Source organism: Anabas testudineus, chromosome 10, assembly GCF_900324465.2.
Source record: "Anabas testudineus chromosome 10, fAnaTes1.2, whole genome shotgun sequence".
Lineage (NCBI taxonomy): Eukaryota > Metazoa > Chordata > Actinopteri > Anabantiformes > Anabantidae > Anabas > Anabas testudineus.
The window spans coordinates 5,962,439-5,985,200 of NC_046619.1; the positions used below are offsets into that span (position 1 = coordinate 5,962,439).

General features: G+C 40.2%; 1 protein-coding gene across 5 annotated transcripts; it reads right to left on the reverse strand.

Moving 5' to 3' along the window:
* Window positions 1-414: 414 nt before the first annotated feature.
* Window positions 415-22,552, reverse strand: mtus1a (microtubule associated tumor suppressor 1a). Of its 5 annotated transcripts, none has more exons than XM_026358000.1 (15): window positions 22,446-22,552; window positions 16,629-18,746; window positions 16,213-16,444; window positions 15,410-15,628; window positions 14,236-14,328; window positions 13,990-14,109; window positions 10,026-10,243; window positions 6,133-6,199; window positions 4,053-4,267; window positions 3,787-3,892; window positions 3,403-3,476; window positions 3,207-3,302; window positions 2,368-2,484; window positions 2,171-2,268; window positions 415-1,694 (listed from the first exon to the last, which is right to left on the reverse strand). In XM_026358000.1, the coding sequence occupies exons 2-15, from the start codon at window positions 18,636-18,638 to the stop codon at window positions 1,454-1,456; spliced, it is 3,906 nt and encodes a 1,301-aa protein (XP_026213785.1). In that variant the 5' UTR covers window positions 18,639-18,746; window positions 22,446-22,552; the 3' UTR covers window positions 415-1,453. The 5 variants fall into 5 exon arrangements, with proteins under 5 accessions (XP_026213785.1, XP_026213786.1, XP_026213784.1 ...); XM_026358001.1 differs by lacking the exon at window positions 22,446-22,552 and adding an exon at window positions 22,414-22,434; XM_026357999.1 differs by lacking the exon at window positions 22,446-22,552 and adding an exon at window positions 19,997-20,720.
* Window positions 22,553-22,762: the final 210 nt, after the last annotated feature.

The following is a 22,762-nucleotide window of genomic DNA, read 5'->3' on the forward strand; positions in this document are numbered from 1 at the left end:
TAATGCCAAACCATTAACTCCAGGCTCTCCGTTGTGTTGGACACCTAACCAAACATAACTGCCCAATAACGCCCCATTTAAATTAAACAATGATGCTGCTGAGTCGTCAGACACTTGGTGTGGCTGTGAGCAAGTGGTGGAGAAACTGGTTGAAAGCTGAGATACGTGCCAGGCTGACGTCCTAATGTGCTCCGTATGTGGAATGTGATCTGCAGGCCCAGGACTTATTTTGGTCCAATGCAACACTTGCTGTTTCCACATGGCTGGATAGTTGGTTATGATTTTGAAATAGACGTAGAAATTAAATGTTTAAATATCTGACTCAAAACAAAACAAATACCAGACTTGACTGAAGGTAAATACATGTATGTACAGCATGTACAGTGAATTAAAAATATGAACACACTGTCAAAATAAGGTGTTTCAGCTGCACAACTTTATACAAGACTTTATTAATTGCATATTTTAAACAGGGTCTACACATCAGTAACATCAACTCCCCGCAAAACACTCTTTTTTTAGACAGTTCCAAGTTGCAGCGTCTCTCACATTTACAAATGAAGCTTCTTATGATCAACTCTTTGCAAATACCCTGACTTTAAAGCTGCATTAGGAGGAGAGTTCAGGAAGGGCTCACTGACAAGCCTCAAACATGCACGAAGACTTGGTTTGGTCCCATGGACAAGGAAACTAAGAAATGTTGGAGACAAAACAAAACATGTCTGAGGCCACAGACTACAGTATATGTAAACAAAACAAACGTACAAAAAAAGTCAAAACACTTAAAAAAATAACATGCTCATCGAGTCTTGTGAGCAGGAGAACAGCCTGCACATGAGAATGAAATGTATGTACCACACTGATCACTAGCTAACTAGCAGCGGGCTGCAAGCAATATGATGATTTTGTTACTCTTGCAGATAGCTGTGAGAAAAAGAACTAATCCAAATATGTCAGACATATTTGAAATAAAACTATGTCCTGTATTTATGGATAGTTCTAATTCAGATTTTCTTTGTGGCTTTGGTTCCACAGATACAAAGATGCTCCCTTACACACTACAGAGCTCTATGTATGCACATATTGATGTGTGTGTATGTTTTAACTGCATGCACTGTATGGGTGTGTGACAGGCTTCAGGAAACCAACCAAGTAACAAAAATAGCGTTTCATTACATCAAAGTCCTGAGATTTAATTTCCTCCAACCCATAGTGTCAGATATGAAAGGCAAAGAACAAGGTGGCCTTGCTTATGAAGTGCTTCTGTGCAATAGTAAATTATCCTTCATATTATGTAGAGTCGCTGTACAGAAAGTGCTCGAGTTCATCCAATCCCGAAAGAGCCAAGCTCAAGCTGTTGTGTTGCTAAGCGAACAGGAAACAAACATGGCTCCATGTTGCAGAAGGACAACTCAAGGAACAGCTTCTGCTTCTAGGAAGCACAGGCCCGTCGTTATCTGGGTGAGACGGGAGAGCTGGAGAAGACGCTGGAGCTGAGAGGTGACTGGAGGCTGAAGGAGTGGGAGGGGGAGTGTAAGGGTGAAGTGGAGGTGGGGGACACTTTGCGGGGGCTACTAAGGTCTCCATTATGGAGCTTCCACAGGAGTTCCTCATTCTCCATGGACAAACGCTTGTTCACCTTGGACTCCTTCTGAAGGGATTCCTGCAGCATGACCTGCTCTGTGGACAGCTGTCTGTAATGCATCAACACAACATGTTTGACATGTTTACATCCATGGAAATATTCAACTAGTCAGCTGAAGCTCTCACCTGAACTATTTTACTAGTTATTTGATTTGCTTGGTACTTTAGGCCATCATTTAAAATAACTACCTTAAATAAAATTAGGATTAGAAAGGTTGTTTGTGTAAATCTATGGGGGGAAAACAAGCAGGCCACTAACTTATAGTTTTATTTCAAATATATTTATTTACTTAAACTGTAGTACTTGTCCTGTAGTTTTTAAGCTGACAGGAGTATCATTTATCATTTATCATTTGTTGGAGGCCATTAACAGCTGCAGATTAAGACACATTTGATGTTCTATTAAGTATTGACGATACCAAGATGGGATTCATTCAAAATAAACTGCAGTGTCCATCCACATGAACTTATTCACAGTCATTTGTTTTAAGTGGAGGGAAAAATGGGATAGGGAGTGAATATTTACCTTGACAAAGCAGCATGTCTTTCCATGCGGGCTTTGAGGTCCTCATTCTCCTGCTGGACCTTCTTAAGGCTCTCATCCAACTTGACATTTTTCTCTGTCTGAAAAGAAAAAAGCAACAACAAAAAAACAACAGAATGACTGAGGAGTCACAGTACTTGTTGTCTCCAGCAATCACTTTTATCTGCTCCGACCCTCACCAGTTTGTCTACCTCCATCAGCTTTTTCTCCTGCTGGTGGAGCTGTTTGTTTTTGATATCCAGCACCACTTTGAGGCTTTCCAGCTCCTGCTCCAGATACAGGGTGTGAGAGTCTTTCTGCAGGGACAAAGAAACAGTGCCAAGATGTTCACTTAAATAAAAATAAGTTCATTACAACAACCTCGTAAATGTCATGTGGCCAACAATCCAGAACCAGACAACAGAAGGCTCAGTGTGTCACATAGAAAATATATTTACTGCTCTGGGCTCTGAACTGTAGAAGTTTAGGTGACACACAATAAAATAAAGTGTTCTGCATGATGAAGTGTGTAACCACTCTTAGGTTTTGTAACTACATATGGTCAACATGTAATACCGAGCTGTTGTTAATGCTGATTAATAACCGGTGTGGAGTAGCAGGGTGTTGTGAGGTAGTTACCTTAACTACTCTACTGTGCCAGGACAGAATCCTGAGTGACAGCTACTTACTACTGAGTAGAGGCAGCTTCCCTGTGCAAAAGCACTCTGGGAAAATTAAAATCTAGATGTTCAAAGAGGTGGAGGGGGGGGGGGTGGGGGTTTGGCAAATACAGAGATGATGCAGAGTTTAACCCATTCCTGTTCACACATGGTAAAGAATAGTTAATAGTTAAGGGACAGAAAACTATGGCTATTTAAGATAGATGTTTTTCCAATAAAATTTGCACGGACTTTTGCTTCTTTTGATAATGTATCCTTCTTATAATAGTTTTTCCACCTTTTATGCTCTAGGGCAACGGCTGGAGTCTAAGATGTTCCACAGTAGAGCTCTGATATATAAAATACACTGGTAAGAGTACCTGGCTCTTTTCAGCCAGCTCTTGCCTCTTGTTCTCTTCTGCTGTTAGCTTCTCAATAAGGGCGTTGTTCTCCACAGTCAGCTCTTGAATCTGTCCCTGCGGACAACAAAGTCACTGAGTAAAGTTCTTGCATTAGTCAGTTAAATGCCATGTATTTGTCCAGTCATTACATGAAAATGGAAAATGTGACGCTTACAGATAGAGAAGCTTCGGCATGTTTCAAAGTGTTTTCCAGAGACTGCAGCTCATCATTGTGGACTTTCCTGAGCTCTGTAAGTTTAGGTACTGTGGCATTAGATGTATTTCAGAAATATCACACTTTAAATTGTGCATGCATTAGTTAACCGAGACAAAATATTAAAATTCACCTTGAGTCATTTTCGATTCAAACAAGTTCAGGGAAGGGAAGTAGTGGTGGTAGTTTGACTAAGTACTATCCACCCACCTTATCTGCAAACTAGACTTCCTGTTAGGTGAGTAGTGAAACGTTTCGACCTAACAAGAAGGAAGTCCAGTTGCCATGATTCAACTTCCAGATAACTTCACCTAGATGGGAATCTTCACAGACACATTCACTCACCTTCTAATGACATTTCATACTGCTGTTTAACATGCTGCAGCTCTTCTGTGTGGCTGCTCTGGAGATCCAACTTTATGGCTTCATGACTGGATTTAAGCTCTCCCACCTGCATAAGTGAACAGAATATATTTCATTTTAAAATGTTGGTTTCTCATTCTTTGTAGAAAACAGATTTCTCCTGGGCAAATAATTAAAAAATCGGAGGCAATTGTAAATGATCTTGTATAAATAATTTAACTATATAACACACAATAATGAAAGTGAACCTGCTGTTGCATGAGAGTCTTGCACTTGTCAGTCTCTTCCTGGTAGGTTTGGTGGATCTTGTCCCACTCAGCTAGGTAGAAGGCATGCAGCCTCTGTTCCAGCTCAGTCAGATCCTTCTGATGCTGCTCCTGCAGTTTTTGCAGTGCATTTTCCAGGGAAAGATGCAACTCTTCCTTCTCCTTCTCCAGACACTCAGAGGAACGGATGGAGCAAACTAAGAATAAAAGCAGAAAATCTGTGGTAAAATAGTGACAGGACATTTACATGAAGTTTAGCAGTTTGCAGCTGTGTAAACTGTAATTCATTAAAAAAAAAGGTCACAGAAGAAAACTAGAAGTAAGGGAAATCTGTATGTCCACTGAGGAACGTCTCTTTAGAACAGTCATCCTAGATGTGAATGTGTGTGACACCAAATGTTCTCCAGAAAGGAATGGAAAAAAAAATAATTTCAAGGGAGCTGAGTAACAAGTCTCAATTCTTTCACAATATCTAGAACTGGTAGCATGGGTTAAGATTTCTTAAACCAGGCTCTCCTTTCCAGAGCTGGCAATTTGCCATTTAAGTTTGTGCAATTGATGGCTTTTGTTTTTGTTCTGCAACAGGCTCAATATTTCCATCACCACATATTTATGTCTGCTCTGAAGTGGGTGACTAGTCTAACCTGTCTTCAGTTTGATATAAAATAAATATAAATATATGTGTGGCAGGTACATCTTCATTTAGTGCTCTCAAACCATTAAGGGATAAACAGCTTACAGTTTGATATCCCTTTTGAATAGACAAAGGTTTTTCTAAACACATTTATTATCTATTCATATATATTCATTAGATTCTTCCTTTAGGGCAAGTAATGCATCTGGATTGTGATTATTAATTCCCAATTATCTCTATTGAGGGTTGATGTCTAAATAATGGTCTACTGGACTATTTTGTCACAGGAAAATACTTTCAAAAATTGGAATTTATCAGTCACAATCCCTGTTACTGCCTGGATGTAAATGAAGTTCTTCTCAGCTGAACAATAAACTTCAGTAAGAAGAAATAACACTGCACTGCAAGAGCATGAGGATTCACCTTACCCAGAGTGGAATAACGGTAGCCAATCCAGCAACACAAGCCAAGGAATAGGGACTATTTATCAGGCTTTGGCATGTACTGTACAGCTCAAATGCAGCCCAGCATTCCACAACCATGTGTAACAGAGATCTGGTCATATGAGACTTTCTAGTCCAAGTCTACCTCAAAAAAAAAAAAAAAAAATAATAAAAAAGTTTTCAGTAAGCATTTTAGCCTGCTGTGAGCAAAATGATGGGGCTTGGAACTGTCACAATAATGTAGATGCTGACTCAGGAAGATAACGCATGGGACTTGTATCATAAAACACAATTTGGTCCAAACGTTGACTTTACTGCTATGTTGATGTGCGAGATCACTGGTTAAGCAGGTGGGAACACAGTCTGAGAAGAAACCCATATGAAAATCTCTAGACCACCCACACACCCACACCACCTAATAGCACTCATGTGGATGTCCTGTGTGTGTGAGGGCCATCAAGATGACAGGACTTAAACTGGAAATTAAACATGTGCCATTGTTCCCTTATCTTCTGAGGTGGTGTGACATTCCACCAGTCGATGCCCCTTCTGTGGGAGGTGGGAGGTCAGAGGACAAACTGCCACTCCCTGGAAATGGATGGCCACCATTTTACTTACTCTTAAACACACATGGTTTATTAAATGGGAAAACTATAATTAGGAAGGGGACGAAGAATAGCATGCTATATGGTAGATAGAAGGAAATCAGAGTAAAGCCTCACCTGCATACATACATAATATTTAATTTATGAAACGATTTTTACATACCAGGTCCATCAAATAAGAAAATGGCACAAAAGATCATCCATTTTGATAACCATGTTAAATAAATATCACTTTTTCTTTTTAATCAAACAGCATAACTGCCAGTTCTCAGAAATTCAAAAGACCAAAACACATGAGAAACACGTAGTAAACACTAACCCTGTACTAAGAGTACGATAACCACTGTAAACAAGTATGAGACCAGGGTGACCTAACTTACCCAGCTCTCCTCGAAGGTTGACCAGCTCCTGAGACAGCTCCCTGCACTGCCTTGTAGCGTCATCACTCTGCAGAGGAAATGTAAACAGTCATGCACATGCTCAGGTCACATTCAATATTACAGCATTATGAATGTGAAAAGTTATTCTTCATTAGAAAGAAGGTTCGGTTAAGCCAATAGCCTAACACTTAACTTTTTGATTAATCTAATTTTCTTAGCAGGATACTGTCTTTGAATGCAAAATGAGAATACAAATGCCAAATGAAGGTACAACAGCAGCATTTAACAAAGAAACACCACTAGCAGGGAAAATGGGAGGCGGATTAAGGGAAAACTTTGACATTCAGTCTTATCACATGCCTTCTGTCAGCCTAATGCTATTCTCACTCACTCTGTTGCAAGAAAGAGAGCCCTGTAACTGCAGTGCTCTTCTAGATTTCAAACTGATGTATCGATCATCCAAAAACTGTTTACATCTTCCCTGTCATCTCTCCCCTAGTGTGCTGATTCACACAAACCTGGCATAATATGCTATTTACCACACAGCCTGCATAATTCAACTGAAGACCAGGCAAACGTGGCCAATTAAGAAAAGTCATACACATTAACAAAAATATAGCCACCCTTTTTCTCCTATCCCACAAATCTACAGCTAGTCCTCAGTGCGGAAAAGAATAATGTAGAAGCCAGTTACCCTCTCTGCAGTGCAGGGAGCACTAAGGCACGCTCTGCTGCCAGAACAGCCCATGATCCAGCCTCAGTCTGAGGCTCGGGTACTGGAGTCTCCCCCTAGCTATGGAGACCCAGTACTCCAGGACAAACAGGTCCAGGTGGATGCACCACCTCCACACACACCTCCTCTCTCAGACTGCTTTAGCTACATCTGAGACCGGACTGAAAAAGCCGCTTCACTGGCTCTGCTGAGTGACTGCAGAGTGCATTACCGTATTACATCTAAAAAAACAAGAAGGGGCAGACTATAGTGTGCACAAGGCCAGCCTCCTCACTAGGGCACTTTAAAAACAGCACTGAAGGCTGATGGAGTGGAGCAAAGATAAATTGTCCAGAGCTGCCTGACATGAGCTGTGCAGGGACCTTCCCTGGGGATACAAGGAGAGGCTTCATCACCACCATCTCCTACCACTTATCCAAACTCACATTAAATCATACCCTCCCCCATCTGCACCACTACAGTACATTACAAACTGCTGTAGGGCTACAAGCTGCATGGATAAAACCTCTCCATGTTAAGATGATTTAATGCTGTGAGCAAATTTCCAGCTTCTGTGTGGGTAAGACAATATATCACTTGTTGGCTTATGCCCAACTCCCTTAGAAGGTCTTGATCAGAAATGAAATTTAACTTAGCTACTGACATGTTCCACCAACTCCTTTACACAAATAAACTGATCAATCACAGATAATTTTAATTAGTTTTTGATGAGGGATCCTAGAAAACATCCAGGTTTTGGTCAGTTTCCCTTAAATAGAAATGTTTATGTACTTTACATTGCTCAAAAAGACTAAAATAATAATCAAATAACATGTGAAGTATAAAGTTTCCATCATGCATCAAATGGTGACTACAACTCTAAGGAACATCTAGGTGCGTCCACGGAGCAGACATGTCTCCAGTGTATATAATGATGATACCATGTCAGGTGTAGAATAACACTTGATGGTAGATTAAGATCAATAACTAATTGCTTCAGATCAGGTTCCACTTTCCTGGACATACTGTGAATATAGAATACCAGTAAAGTAAAACAAGATAGTAAATAATTTTTAAATGAAACATGTTCTGAATGACAGCAGCTATGGAAAACTAAATACAGTGCTTACACAAACAGATAACAGTGCCCAGTCTTTACTTAGTGTTTGGCTGCTGTTCATAACCATATCAAGTCAACAGCTAGGGCATTCTCACACTATGATGGTAACATCCAGCCTCCTATTCTTAGTCTTATGAGTGCCTATCAGATTCCACTGTGGACTACAACCACACAGGCCTATTAATACACCCAATACAAATATGTTCATTGTGTGTTGAATTCATCTTTTGACATTTAGTTACAAACAGTTACAAACTCAGATATTTGGAACTTGTTTTTAACAATCCTGTTGCTGTATTAAATTTTACAACCGTGCCTCAGAAACAGAGGAAAAATGAGATAAATTGTGATTGTAAATTAAAGATGTCAGTTTCTGCTCTTTATTTAAATTGACGACAACAACAACTACTCACTGAGCATAACATTGGACTGCCATGAACTCACAACTGCAGCCATCCTAAATGCTACCACAAGAGATCTGTCTGGAGTCAAACCCTGGAGTAAGGCATGAGTTGCTGTAATCTAGGTAAAAAAAACAAACAAACGTGTGACTTTGTGTATTACAGCTGAGGCACTCAGGAGAGGTTTGATTTTATGCAGTACTGCTTAGCTGCACAGCAACAGCAACTTGTTAAACACTTTCAAACACATCGAGTCAACAACCCCTTCTTTTCACTGAGAACACAACATCACCAAGACCACAAAGCCACACTGTGAATCAAACCAGAACCCACTCATCTGCAAAAGTACTTTGACCAAGCACAGCTGCAGCAACAAATCATATAATGAACATACCTATATTCACAGCTAAAATGTGTGTGATGGACTGCAAGCTGGAAGCATCACAGTAATCATAAGGATTGAAATAGGTTTGCTGCTCCTTATGATTACTCTTTAAGTAATCATAAGGATTGAAATAGGTTTTCCTTAACACCATGATGGCGACCCCTACATCTAACCCTAATCTAATATCTATTTTTGAACTGACGAACGTGTGTTTATGCAGATTATTTGGTGCACTGGAGTCAATTAAGATCTCAACAGCCTTGAGGAGGACAATCCTGGAAGATTTGATGTGTGCTACGTCTTTAATAACTAGATTAAGCTCATTTATTTTATTTTTAATTCACTGATATTTGACTGTAGTACTCTTGTATAGGTATATTTGACCATCACCTCATATATTTGCTTTGAAAATTAGGGTAGATAATTCTTTGGGCTATGTAGTTCCTAACAAATTAGCAAATTTAAACGGAATAGAAAATTTCCAGGGGTCAGCATTCCTGTCTGAATATCCTACAAAAATATGAGAAATACACCATGAGAATTACTTGTTAAAGACAATTACTCATGGACACAAAGTATACACAAAACATCTGAACAGGAGATCATGATGCTTCTTTTAGAATACAGCACACCTTTTGACTCAATTACTAAAAAAACACAGATGTAATTAAAGCCTCTTCAACAGATGTAGAATTACTTCTCAGGGGAGGACAACACAGTTGTTTTGTGTTGGACAACTTTCAACTATATCCATATACTGTATGTCCTTTAATGTGTGTGTATCCTTAACATCACTCTCTTGGTGTGAGCAGAAATGCCATCAAGTATCAAGACATGGGATCTAAAGTTGCAACATTTGTAGTTATGATGCAAGCTGATGATTTAAAGATAAAATCATAGCTATTTGCAAATGTAAAGTACAGATAAATAAATAATAATCTAAACCCAGAGATCGAGAGTATCCTCTACTGGCTCTACTGGTTTTTCATCGGTATGTTAAAGTACTACTTACGGTTTGATTGCATTTACTATGGAAATAAAGAATTTAAAGCTCTGCATAATGCAGTGAAAATATAATTTGAGCTATATAAATTTATTTTGGTCATGGTTCCTAGTAAATGTAGAAACGTTATGGACACTCGTAACTGATGAAGATAATGTGAATTAGAAATTGTCCCGTTTTAAAAATAATTTGTCAGAAAAATGATTTGGATTAATCCACGTTGCATAATACAAAATAAAAATTCCTTTCTTAGTGTAAAGACATTTTCTTACCTTGGCCAAAGTTTGCTGCAAGACAACAGCGATTGCCTCAAATCTGCAGTTACTGGCTGCCAGTTGTCCTTTGAGTTGCTGAATTGTGTGGTTCTTCCTCTCAACCTCGGCAACACTTGCTGGTACCACATCCGGAGGTCCATTACTCTGGTTTGGTTGGGATGCTTGCTGCTGATGGTGTTGCTGGCAGGAGTTGGCCTTTGATTTGTTTTTGTCCACTGTGAAAGGACATGTGTCAAGTGTTGTGACAATGTTGATCATCACACTCCCCTCTATAACTGCTGCAGCTAGTCTGACAGCAGAACCACCCACCCCATACATTCCTGTCAGGGTGACAAATACAGCAATCTTTAGTGTCAATGTGTTCTGACCAATCAGCCCGTATGATGATTCCCTGTGATATTCCTCTGAGGCCACAGATATAAAAATGAATCCTCTGAATGCAATTACGTTTTTCATATCCTAATTTATTCTAGTGCTCTGCAGACATTGGTCACCAAGGACATCTATTTTAGCGAGGTCATGCTGCTGTAGTTTTGATACAAATCAGCTTTAAAAATACATTACCCCTATATAAAAACAACTTGCCTACTGGCAAAGTCACTACCACAGACTGTTACAGTGGAGAAAGGGATTTGTTGAATTTGGACACTTGTGAAAAAGTTGTTTCCCTGACAGCACAATTTGTGAATGAGGAGACTGTAGTGAATGTTATGTAACACTACAGTGAGTACAGTATGAGAAATCTTTGAAATACCAGATTTGAGGAGTGGAATATACTATACCATTGGTGGGCTGTAGGGATACTGACTTCTGCTATTTTACATGACAGCTATCAGACCTTATCAAAATAAAAGCAATAAACACACTTCCTGTAAATTTCTGAAATTAAAAGCTAAAGTCATACTAATCAAAAGGCAAGAGGAATCCACTATAATGAACTTCTTTACTATGTAGGCATATTCTTTACCTATGGAGGGATTATATTCATCTCTTCCACCAATGAGAAAAGCTGGAGCATAGTCAAGTAACATTTAGATGCATTGTGAATGGTATCACTTAAGAACACCATACCATCCCAGAATAACTCCAGCATGTAGTGACTGTGGCATATAGACCCCTGTCTGAGCAAAAAATGTACTTGGAGGCCTGTCAAAATAAGACCCCGTTTCTACTTAAGAGAAAGTACTAAACCTTAGTTGTTTTAACCCTCAATGTAATAAACAGAGAAAATGCCAGAGCTGTTAAGCATAGAGCTACATAATACTACAGATAATATCAACATTCCTGGCTGACTAATTGAACAGAGGGATCAAACTTAGTGACCATACTGTCAAGTCAAGGCAGTCAAGTGGCAACTTCTATGGGAAAACGGGAAAATGAAAAGCCAGCTCCATCTCTCGGGAATAACTGCATGCTGTATTTATGGCAAAAATTTACTGGAGTTTAGTTCAACATAAAATACAGGCACACATATTATTGTATTGAAACTGGTTGATGCTACAAAGCTGTGTAGAAAAGGTTGTAGCAAGATTCATATGGTATAAGACCAGAAAGAAAACAGCTCTTCATTTCAGTGAATCTTCATAAGAAATTCCACTTGCAGCTTTTAATTTCTGCAGAAGTTAATCAATCACTACACTGAGCTGCATTGCTCAGCTTGCAGTCATTTTGATTATGTTTCACTTCCCTACATCTAAAAAGGGTTTCTTTATACTAGGATGCCCTCTGCTGGTATAAAAAAATGCACAACAGACCATCAACAGACCACAACAGACCATCTGAAGACAAATGAGAGATTTACAGATTCAACTACAGCTCTATTACAGAGTCAGGCTGTTGAGTTACTGGAAATAATTCCCATCATACTATGGAAATATCACATGTAGGAGTGTAAATATTTTAGCAATGTAACAGGTTGTTGTGCGATTGTTAGCTTTGGAGAGCAATGTTTTTTTACAATGACTTAATACAAAAAAAAATAAAAAAGGAAATCGTAACCATGTTCACTGATGCTACTTTTAAAGCGAACAGTTTGCGCTTTTATCTTAATGCAGAAGTCTTATGTTATGCATGTTTATTTATTTTGTATTCTATTGTTCATGCTTTAGGATAATTTTTAGCTATATTGTTTAATTTTGAGATTATAAAACAAGCAAAGACGTTGCCTTGAATTATCTCTTAATTTATCATCTCATATTTTAACTGTAATGTAGCTTTTGTATTCCATAGATCACACACGTGCACCAAAAGACTTCTCTTTCACTGCACAGTGCTCTGCTGCCATAGGAGATGTCACGCCATAGCACAAGGCTTGATGGGTGATGGGACCCCCCCAACACACACAATCAGACACTTGTTTAAGTGCTGGTGATTCAATACAAATCTTTAGCATCTTCTGAACACTTGTTTGTTTAAATATGTAAGAGACTAACCTCTTTCAAAATCCTTTGAAACAGTAAAATTAAGTTACCATATTTGGTCACAACCTTAAATTGTCTTGCATAATTTTGGGAACAACAAAAAGCCACAGTATTCTCATAATCCTGTTCAACAATCTAAACAAGGTTCCCATGATTCAGTGTGGAGTCCAAGAACCAAAATAACCCTTCAGTGTGTAATAAGAGTACTCAAGTCCCACTAAGGAGGACAAAGTGCATTTTCACATTTAACATGTTGAAAAAGAACAAGGTTACCTCAAAAAATGCAAACCATCCTGATATAAGACTTTGATGAAGAAAAACATCCACCTCTAATTGTTGGTTATGGTCTGTATTCAAGATTTGTATCCTTAAATACTTCTGCCCAGGCTCATATTTTGGTAACAGAGGTGGGCAAATGAAAGATGAACCTCCTGCTCTGTGGACTAGTAAACAGCCCCACTAAAATAGGTTTTAGAAGAGGCTAGCAGCACAGGTCTAATTTAAGGGGAAAACGCTGACAGGTTTGATTAAATATTATAGCGAAAGGACTAAAAAAATATCGCCACAATAGGAAAGAAATATTACAATTGACATGACAGACCTGCTTGGAAGACCACAGTGTTCCTTCTGCTTCCTGACAGCAGCTGAACGTTCTGGAGTAAACCTTTGGCTGTCAGACGCACGTGGATGTTTGACAAGGAGAGCTTCGGAGACCATAACATCCCTCAAGGCTAAGGAAGGCAGTCACTGTTTTTAGCTAATCACTTAAAAGAAAATAGTGTCCAAATATAGGAAACTTATGACCTCATGACCTGCTGCACCTCACTGTATCATCTCTGATGTGTTTGAAAAGCAGCATGTAAAAGTTCTGACAGACAAAAAACAAAACAAAAAAAAAAAAAAAACACCAAACATATGAATATATCACAGTAGAGCAAAGCAGCATCTCCAGGCTTGATGATGGCAGTGCTGTACCAAAGTCAGGATGCTACTGAGACAGCAGAGGGTGGGAGGAGCACTAGGATGACTGCATTGAATTGAAATTTAATCTAGGCTCCACCTCTTCCCATCATTTGCACTCTTTTTCCATGTCACCAATAGTGGGATAGCATGATGGCCTTCTTGTGGCAAGGTTTTGTCTGATGAGATGGCTGAAAACAGCTCAGTTTTGTGAAAATGTGTCCCGAGCTTTGTGTTACTAGAACATGCACGTGGAGACATTTCTGTTTTTCAACAAAACCCAACGATAAGATACATCTTTAAGCAAACGGATCCCATCATGTCAACAGAAACCACATTCTCTCTGGTATTACTTTTAATTTCAATAACATAAGCCAATATTCTTGAGCCAATACCTCTAGTATTTAACGAAGTACACACTGCAACTTGAAGGTGTGGAAAAGAACATCCAGTGAAACTACATTGATAATACAAATAGAAAAAAGAAAAAAAGAAGAGTCCAATCTAAAAACCAGTTGGTAAAAGATAATAAATCAACAGCTAATGTTTTAATACAAGCTGTGTCCAAAGCACAAACTTACCGGGTCCATTTGAAGTTCGACAAACAAGCTTTGCAGGTGTGGTCCTAATTAGAGGACTGACTGTAGAATTTGAAACTCTTTTGGTGGTCGAAGCAGCAGGCTTGCACGCTGTAGCTAAAGCTGTTACAAGCAAAAAATACAGGTGAGAAAAAAAGCCTGTTAATATGACTCGGGAACAGTGGCAACTGATTAACCTGTTGACACACACACACACACACACACACACACACACACACACACACTTACTTGGTTGAGTGTTTTTCCTAGGGGTTGAGATGTGCTTTGCTTTAAGTACAGCAGATCTGAATGGGGTTGGTCTATGTGCAGCTCCCCCAGGAACTGTTGGCAAGTAAAGAAATGCCAATTAATTAAATTCAAATATGCAAAATATGGGCTGCTTAAAATCAAAAATGTTATTACATACACTTGAACTTTACTGTTCATTTTAATCACTACTGACCTCATGTTACAGATTGCTATGGTTTTCATGAGTGATGCATTAAGCCATTCAATGAAGATGAAAACACATTATTTCTAACAAGAACAATCAATAACGCAGTAATGTAAATAAAACAATATATAAACAAATAATATATCCAGAAGATCTTTAAAATAGATGTTACCAAACAAACCCCAGTTTAAAATTCAACTTCAAGTCCCACTTACTCTTCCAAATCTTTCTATTTTTTCCATTAAATGCAGTTAAAGGGATGATACAAAAGCGATAGGATCCAATGAGCAGACATGTAAGGAGGGTGAGATCACAGTTTGATGCTGCACTACCCTGTGCCATTAAAGAGGAGTTGTTGAAAAAATGAGCTGGAAATTCAGTCCAAGTGCAGCTTCGAAGTCCAGTATAACCAGCCATTTCAGTTTTAAAAATAAGACTAAACTGCTCCTATCAACCTCAGACATCAGTTGTGTTGTAGTGTATATCTGCACTCTCTCCTCCAGGCAAAACTGTGGGTGAAATAGAGTGGAACAGAATTTGTAGCCTTGACAACCACAGAAAAGGAGACCCCCATTTGGAAAACATCCTCTCAGCCAATCACAGACCTTGTTAAAGATACTGGGAGGAAAAGAGCCCAATGGCTAACAGTGACCCCTCACTTGATGCAATACACCAGAAAATAAAATACAAGTTGTCATAACCATTCACAGCTCATCAGGAACACTGAATGACTTCTTATCATTTGATGCTGAGGTGGACAAATCAGAGAAAGATTTACAACCGAGCCCAATCCTGAAGTGGGTGACCATGGAAAACAGAAGCTCTTTCCCTCCATTTCCAGGTGTGTGGTTACCAACCAAAATCAAAACTCTGACCTCACCCTGGAGATAATCTGCCTTAACTCATTTTGTTCCCCATCAATCAACATGGACTCCCAGACACCCTAGTGTAAATCCATGTTAGGCTCACCTTTTTCACTCAGCTCATTGTGGACACCTGCCTCAGTGAGACTCCTTGATGGTCTTGGGGTCTTGCGTGGTAGTTTAGAAGCAGGAGTAAGAGGAGGGCCCATAAAAGAGGCACGAGTGGGAGTCTGAGGAAGTTGGGATCCATTCAGCTGGTGCTTAACACCTGCTGCTGAAGCATTTCCAAGGGATGGGTCTCCTCTTGCCTGCACTCTCTGACTTACTGGGATGCAGTGGAGTACAAGAAAATAAAGGTCAGCATGAAGCTCTTAATCAAAGGCTAGTGCACAGACTGAGAGCAGTGATATTGCTCATGCAGTTCAAAGAGGTGCATTTTATGCGACAGTATGAAAAGGAAAAAAACAAAAACAAAAGGTTTTGGAGTTCACCTTTCATTTTTAGGCTACCTTTAATCCAAATATCATATTCCTTTAGTGTGTCTCTTTAGCAAGAGCCCGAGAAGCATACATTTCTTTTTTCTTTTTTTAAAACGGTACTCAGGCTGCTGTGCTCCCATTTTAACATTACTAGTGACCTTTAAATCCAATTTTCCTTCCCCTTGTTTCTCCCACTCATACATATCTCCCTTCTTCCCTAAGACTACTCTATGAAGAGCAGTAAGGCAGAGGGAGGTGAATGTTTATCCCAAGACTTGGACTGGAGGTTACATCTACATCCACCACTGTTCATGTGGAACATGGCAAGGCTCATAAAGAAAAAGACAGTAGGCAGATAAGAGGAATGCCACCCTCAGATGGGGAGATTCATTTTGCTTTCTGAACACCATCCAACAATGATGATTCCTACCTGCAGTGTTCTTCGGCTTGGTCTGTGGTGTCCCTACGGCTCTGGAAATCCTACATTCATCCCTCCCCAGGATTCCCTGCCTCTGCCTGGCTGACAGAGTTGCTGGTTTGTGACTAGCAGCCAGAGGTTGTGACAGCAGTGTTTCTCGTTTTTGTCTAGGTGATGGAGCTACTCGAAATCTGCTCTTATTCTCATTCTGTAAGGGTCCTTCTGTTGGGTTACTGGACTCTGCCTGTGAAGGGAGAAATCACTCAGCTCTATCCTGACACACGAGTCATTTTCTCAAAAAATGTTTTATGTTACCCTCTAAAAACAGCTTTTCACCTTCTTCCATAAAAACATGTGTCTAGAACATAGTTATTTACTGTAGTTTGAACTAACTGTTGCAGAATTTTTAATTCAAAGTTCATACTCACTACCAGGCTGATCCTCTTAATCTCTCTAGTGGAGTTTTTCATAGGTATGTTGGAGGCCTCAGTTTGAATGGCTCTTTTATTCTGGGAAGAGCAGTTCAGGTTCCCAGCTTTGGTCTGGCCTGGGTGGATGTCAGCTTTGGGAATGGTAAAGCTAGCTGAAATTCTCTTCTCCTTGGGTGGCCTAGATGATGATGAACTCTCTGATGAAAAGCGAGGCCGTGTCTTGAGGACTGGAGGCTTGTCCTGACCTAAAGCTGAGCCTGACCTGACCTCAATTTTATCTGACAAGCCCTTCTTTGGAGTTAGTTTGGGATCTGTTTGGCAACTTGAATCAGGGGATTTTTCTAAGGATGAGAAGCAAAAGGTCTGGTTGCCAGCATGTTGTGCTGAGATCTCAGCCACTTGGTTTAAGGCAACTTGCTCTTCTTCAGAGACGGTGTTACTGCACTGGATTGCTGAACTATGTTTATTTGAATCTGGGTGGTCAGGTGGGGATGCTCTATTATTGTCCTGTCCATTGACAGTGGTATGTTCACTTGACTGCGTCACTGTCATGCCCAAGTTGGCAACCCCTGTATTCACTCTTCTCTGAGCACCGTTGATAGAGACAACTGTAGGTCTGTTCCTTACTTTGGTAGGACTAATCCTGATAGATGCTCCTTTATTTGCTTCAGTACGTTTACTGTTCAGACTACTTTGTGAAGGCTTGAGATGTGAAGCAGGGCTTGGCACTGCCATTTGATGACTAGTGTTTGTCACAACTTTGGATTTTATATGGTTGAACTCTGATTTAGGAACTCTCTCAATTTGCATTTTCTTGACTTGGCTGGCTGAAGGTGGCAGTCCTACAACCAAACGCTCTTTAGGAGTCACAAAGATTGGCTGCTGCTTAACTGGGTTAAGTCCTGGGCTGCTTGTGTTTCCAGTGCAGGGAGACTCTGAAAAGGAGGGAAGGCTAGGTATCTTGTTCCCAATGTTTTGTACTGGTGTGGAAGTATGAATATCTTTATCAATTTCTTGCATTGCTGACAAAGTGGAAACAAATGTCTTGCCTTGTTCTGGTGTAATTGCTCCAGGAAAGTGGGGCAACAGCTCTGCTTCACTAGCAAATTTAGCCTCTTTTCCACTATCTTCAGAAGAGGTTTCACAGACAAAGGTCATTAAAAGCCCCCCTTCATTCTCATTTGGCAGAGTTACAAGAGAGTTGGATGTTGTCATATCATTTTCTTCAGTGAGAAATTCTGAGTTATCCGTCTTAACGAAAGTCGTACCAAGACATGGGTGACCTAGGTTTTCCTCCACAATTCTTTCTGTTGATTGTTCACAGAGATCTGGCAGAGTGGTTGACAGTAGGTTAGATGCAACAGGCAATGCTAGATGACCCACAGCGGGAGAGACAGATGACTCGTCCAGAGAAGAGACTACTAACAGTGACTGGTCTTCCTGACAAAAACTGTTGCTCCTTATTACCATTTCCCCAGAGCTCAGAGAGTAATGGCTGTTCTCTGAGGATCCCCTCCGAGAGATCTCACATGAACTCAGCTGGGTCTCCCTCCCAACAGAGTCTGGGGATGTCACTAAGCTGTTACATTGATCCTCTGTGTTCTTTTGAAAAGTCTGGTACTTCTCTGACCCCGTCTCTTGGTTGTGAATGAGACTCAAATTTTCATTCCAGAAATTCATGCTCTCATTAACAGGTGTGGCAATAAAGGTTTTGTTCAGGTTCATGCTTACACTACAGAACACGTCACCCTGGGGTAAGGTAGTGTTGTAGTGTTTGTCCACAGGGGAACCTTCACTAAAGCAGTAATCCAGCATATTGATGTCAGGGGAGCTGTTGACGTCTCTGTCACTCAGGTTAGAAAGACTGCTGCTAGAGTCGGGTGATGGGGACATGGATGAGTTGCTATAATGACTCTCAGGAGATGGGCCCAGCTGCAGGCCTCTGTGGGGCAGAGGGTCTCTACTGCCAACTTGATCAGTGGACATGTTAAATGTCTTACTAGACATTTTAGATAGGGTTTTGCCTACTTCTGTAGTTGTAAATAACCTACATTTAGTTAGCAGCACTGTAATCCATCAAATGTGGTGATCAGTCATAAATGAATGACAGAATGTCTGTGAAGAAGAGAAAAGGGTGAAATCTTTAGAACCATATTGCTACACAATCTTTGCAATTTCACAGACTGTTGAGATGAACACTTTAAATTGAGCGAAAAGCTTAAGCCCAGATGTTCGTATGTAAAGTTCTGCTTATGGCTACAAAAGTGGTTTAGTGTTTCTGGTAAGACATTCCAGCTATTGATCACCGCAACAAATGATGTTAATCCAATAAAAAAATGCAAAGATCAAGTAAAAATGTAATGACAAGCTGGGTGGTCTGAATCTTAACAGCCACTACTATAACAAAAGCACCATTGCTGAACATACCAGAGAGTAAGATGCCAAGTCTCCAACAACCTGAAAATATTCTTGTATGCAGAGCCCAGACATCATGTTGAAATTAATAAATCTAAGAAAATCAAAGTCTGAAACTTGTACAATTCAATAGCTCAACCCGTACCAATAACAATCAGTCTTAAAAGGTGAGTGTGCATCGACTGGAGCAAAGTTAAACAGGGTCAGCAGCACCTCTGTCATTGAGACAGGGAATATGCTGGAAATATAAGTTTGCTTGTTTTTCCTTCTAATAACACACGGATTCAATCAGAATTCAAAACCCATATCACATCATATTCAGCAAAAATGTCAGCTCATATTGAATATTATAATATTATGTTTCTGATGTTATGGTTAATCCATTTACATAAATGAGGGTCAGTTTAAACAAAAACTGAGAAATAAAAGTAGAATTAATGGCAGAGCTACTGTTCTGGATAGCATTAGATTGTACAGGTGTATCTAATAAAGTGGCCAATGCATCTAAAAGCAGCTCTACCAATCTGACCAACAATCCAAATCTTGATGAAAAATGTTTGTTTAACAGGCAGAGAAACACACACACCTTACTTTGCATTATAATCTCTACAATCAAATATACAATAAGAAAAAATGGCTGTGCACACTGACCCTTGGCAAGAACTATCCCTCCAAGGCCACTGCAGTATATTTCACGTGTAAGTTTTTAATAGTTGACTGTGTGTGACTATAACAGTGTGACTGTTCATAGTTTGTTATCCAAACAAAAGTACAACTGCACTTAAAAGAATGACCTGACAATATTTATGGGAAAATAAAAATCACATGATCCAAGCTACAAGAAACTAAGCCAATGAGAAATCAGAAACACTGAGAAAATTACTACATTACAGTTACAATCACAGCAACAGTTACCTTTAATTGAACAAACAAAACAAACTATAGTATACCTCCACTCTTGTCCTCTCCATTCGGTGATGCAGTGCGGAAAAAAAGTTCCACAATCAGCCAGGCTGCCTGATGTAGCACGCCAGAGATCACTCATTTTCTGCAGGTTCACCCGGCTCACTTTACAATTTTACTCTGTCAGAGACAATGGCACTGCTGATTTCCTTCCAAACCACTAAATCCAGCCAACTGGGCAGGCAGTGGTGTGCAAATCTGTTTCAGCCAGACACCAATGCCCCTTGTCCCACCACTCCTCCCTCCTCGTGTTCAGAGTCAACTGTGCATTAGTAACATCACAGCCTGAATGAGGCTGCCCCCTGCGCAGGCGTTAGATTCCCCCTGACGTGACTTCCAGCAGGCCTACTGCAGCAGTGGATCAGCACTTTCTTCAACTAGCCCTTGTCTGACACCATCAATAACTACACACTGCTCTCCAGCACAGGCATATCAAGCTCCTGACAGGGTCTGTGCTCAGTGTAGAGTTCCACTGCTGAGTTTACTAAGGGAGCAAGTGAGAAAGTCAGCAACATGTTATCTTATCCATGCCAAGCCTAGTGCAGGGGGAGTGGCCAGGGCCTGCTAGGCTGAGTTGGTATTCAGTGTTGCTAAGCAGCCAGAGTCCCTCTTTTATGAGAGAATGGATCAGGCAGTTTTTAGTAAAAGGATATATGAAAAAGGGGACAGAACAACAGGAGGCCTAGGTGCAGGAAATGTATTGCTCAACAAGACTTTTACATTTTAGTAACTGACTAAAGTTTGTATTGGAAATCACTTACTCCAGGATGGTAAGACAAGTAACAGGGTATAGCTTTTAAGTTCTGCTGTTGTAAACAAGCAGTTAGACACTTGATCCTGGCACCACAGCAGTGATGTGACACCAGAGTCCAAGACCTCCAAGACTCACAATATAGCTACTTAATCTATGTAATGGTCCTTGACACTGGGAAATGCATTCTAATCTTGACTACTGCAACAACTGGGGTTTCCCATTGGGATTGATGAAGTATGTGTGTATGTATTCAAGATTGGTCTTCAACTACTACAGTCTCTCGACACTTTCTGTGTGGTCTTCTGGTCCCTGTATCACAAACATTTTGGTCTGTCAAATAATAAAATGGGGCTTTTCTATAATTGACTACTTATTAGCGAATGCAAATCGTTTCATATGGAGTCACACAAAGTATCAGAAAAAAAAAGAAAAATTCAATGCCTTTACATTACATTATCCAATTTGAAAACAGAGATATAGAACATTGCTTCTCTATTTCTGAAGCCCCTCAGGCACCATGCAGACAGCCTCAAATGGCCTTTCCTTGAATTTGCATGAATGACTGCACATATCAGTATCACACTGAGAGACAGCCATCAAAGCCTGGGCCAGCAGGTCAAACCGGGGGATTCCAGTCAGCAAACTACAAGGACAAGGCTTTCCTCTGTAAAGCAAAGAGCAACAAAACCTCAAAAATGTGCCTGGCTAGAGAAATAGCATGGTACTGTTTTCAACAATCAGAATCTGTCTGGTCCAACAAGAAGAAATGGAAAAGGCTTTCAAGATAAAGCTGTGGGTCTGAAACCGGAAGAACCAAGAATCAGCTGAGCAACTCCATCTCCTAAGGAGGGCCACCAGATGTGGTGGACAGTTTTATGAAATGTTTCTTCAATTCACTAGCAATGGAGTAAAACACTCCACACTGTCAATGTGGGTGCACCTAAAAGCAAAAAACAAGCATCAAATAATTCTTGAAGAGTGTTTTGTACTAATGCTATCTCATTTCTCCGAAGTCTCCTCTAACACATTACCTAGCTCAATGCTTGGTTAACGTTACAACATTTCCTGAACTAGACTGGCTCCTAGCACTGACTGACAGGTAATCCCAGTGTGAGGCCTCCTCCAGCCACTCAGGTCTATAATTAGATCAGGAGTAAACATAGGATGCATCTACAAATAGTAAAGAAAACACTCTTTCAAGTCCATAAATGGCTTAAACCCAGTAGACCCACTTACACAACATCTCTGGGACACGTTAGAAGATTAACGTGAACGTTAGCCAGCAGAGAAATAAGTTGGTGTTATGTTCAAATGCTTCAGTATTAGTCTTAAATATAGCTACAAACACAGTGGACTACCACTAGCTCGCTGCATGAATTTCAACGTTGGAAAAACAACAACGTAGACGAAACAAACAATTTAACAACTCACTAACAGCTACGCTAGGTTAGCTAGCTTAACAGTAACTGTTATCTAGGTGGCCACGGATCAAACAATAACATATAATTCACTCTGCTAACAGGAGGTGTTTTCCTGCCTCAAACATAACGTTACAACTTATACAAGTCGTGTGGGAGAACTTTGCAAACGGTCTTACCACCTGCCTCACAATTAAAACAAGAACTTGAGTATGAAGTCTCTAAAATTCACCTATTTTGAAACAGAAAAAAGCAGCACGCTACCTGAGTCCCGAGCGAGCAGCCACGGCGGTAGCGCCGCTGAGGAGGTCCTAATGAACGAATTACCTTCACCTGGACTGAGCCACCTCAGCACGGTCACCGGCTCAGACCACACTCTGCTCACACTGGAGCTCCTATTGTCTCGTAGAGGTGATCAACAAGTATTGTTTGCGTGAACTTTGAGCCGGTCTGATGAGCTGGCGACCACTTTGAGAGTCATACCCAATTAGTTTGAATCAATAATGTATTCGCCGCCATCAGATCAGTTCAGCTCTTATCGCTTAAGCCAGGTGAAATGACAGAGGCACACTGTTTTCTAT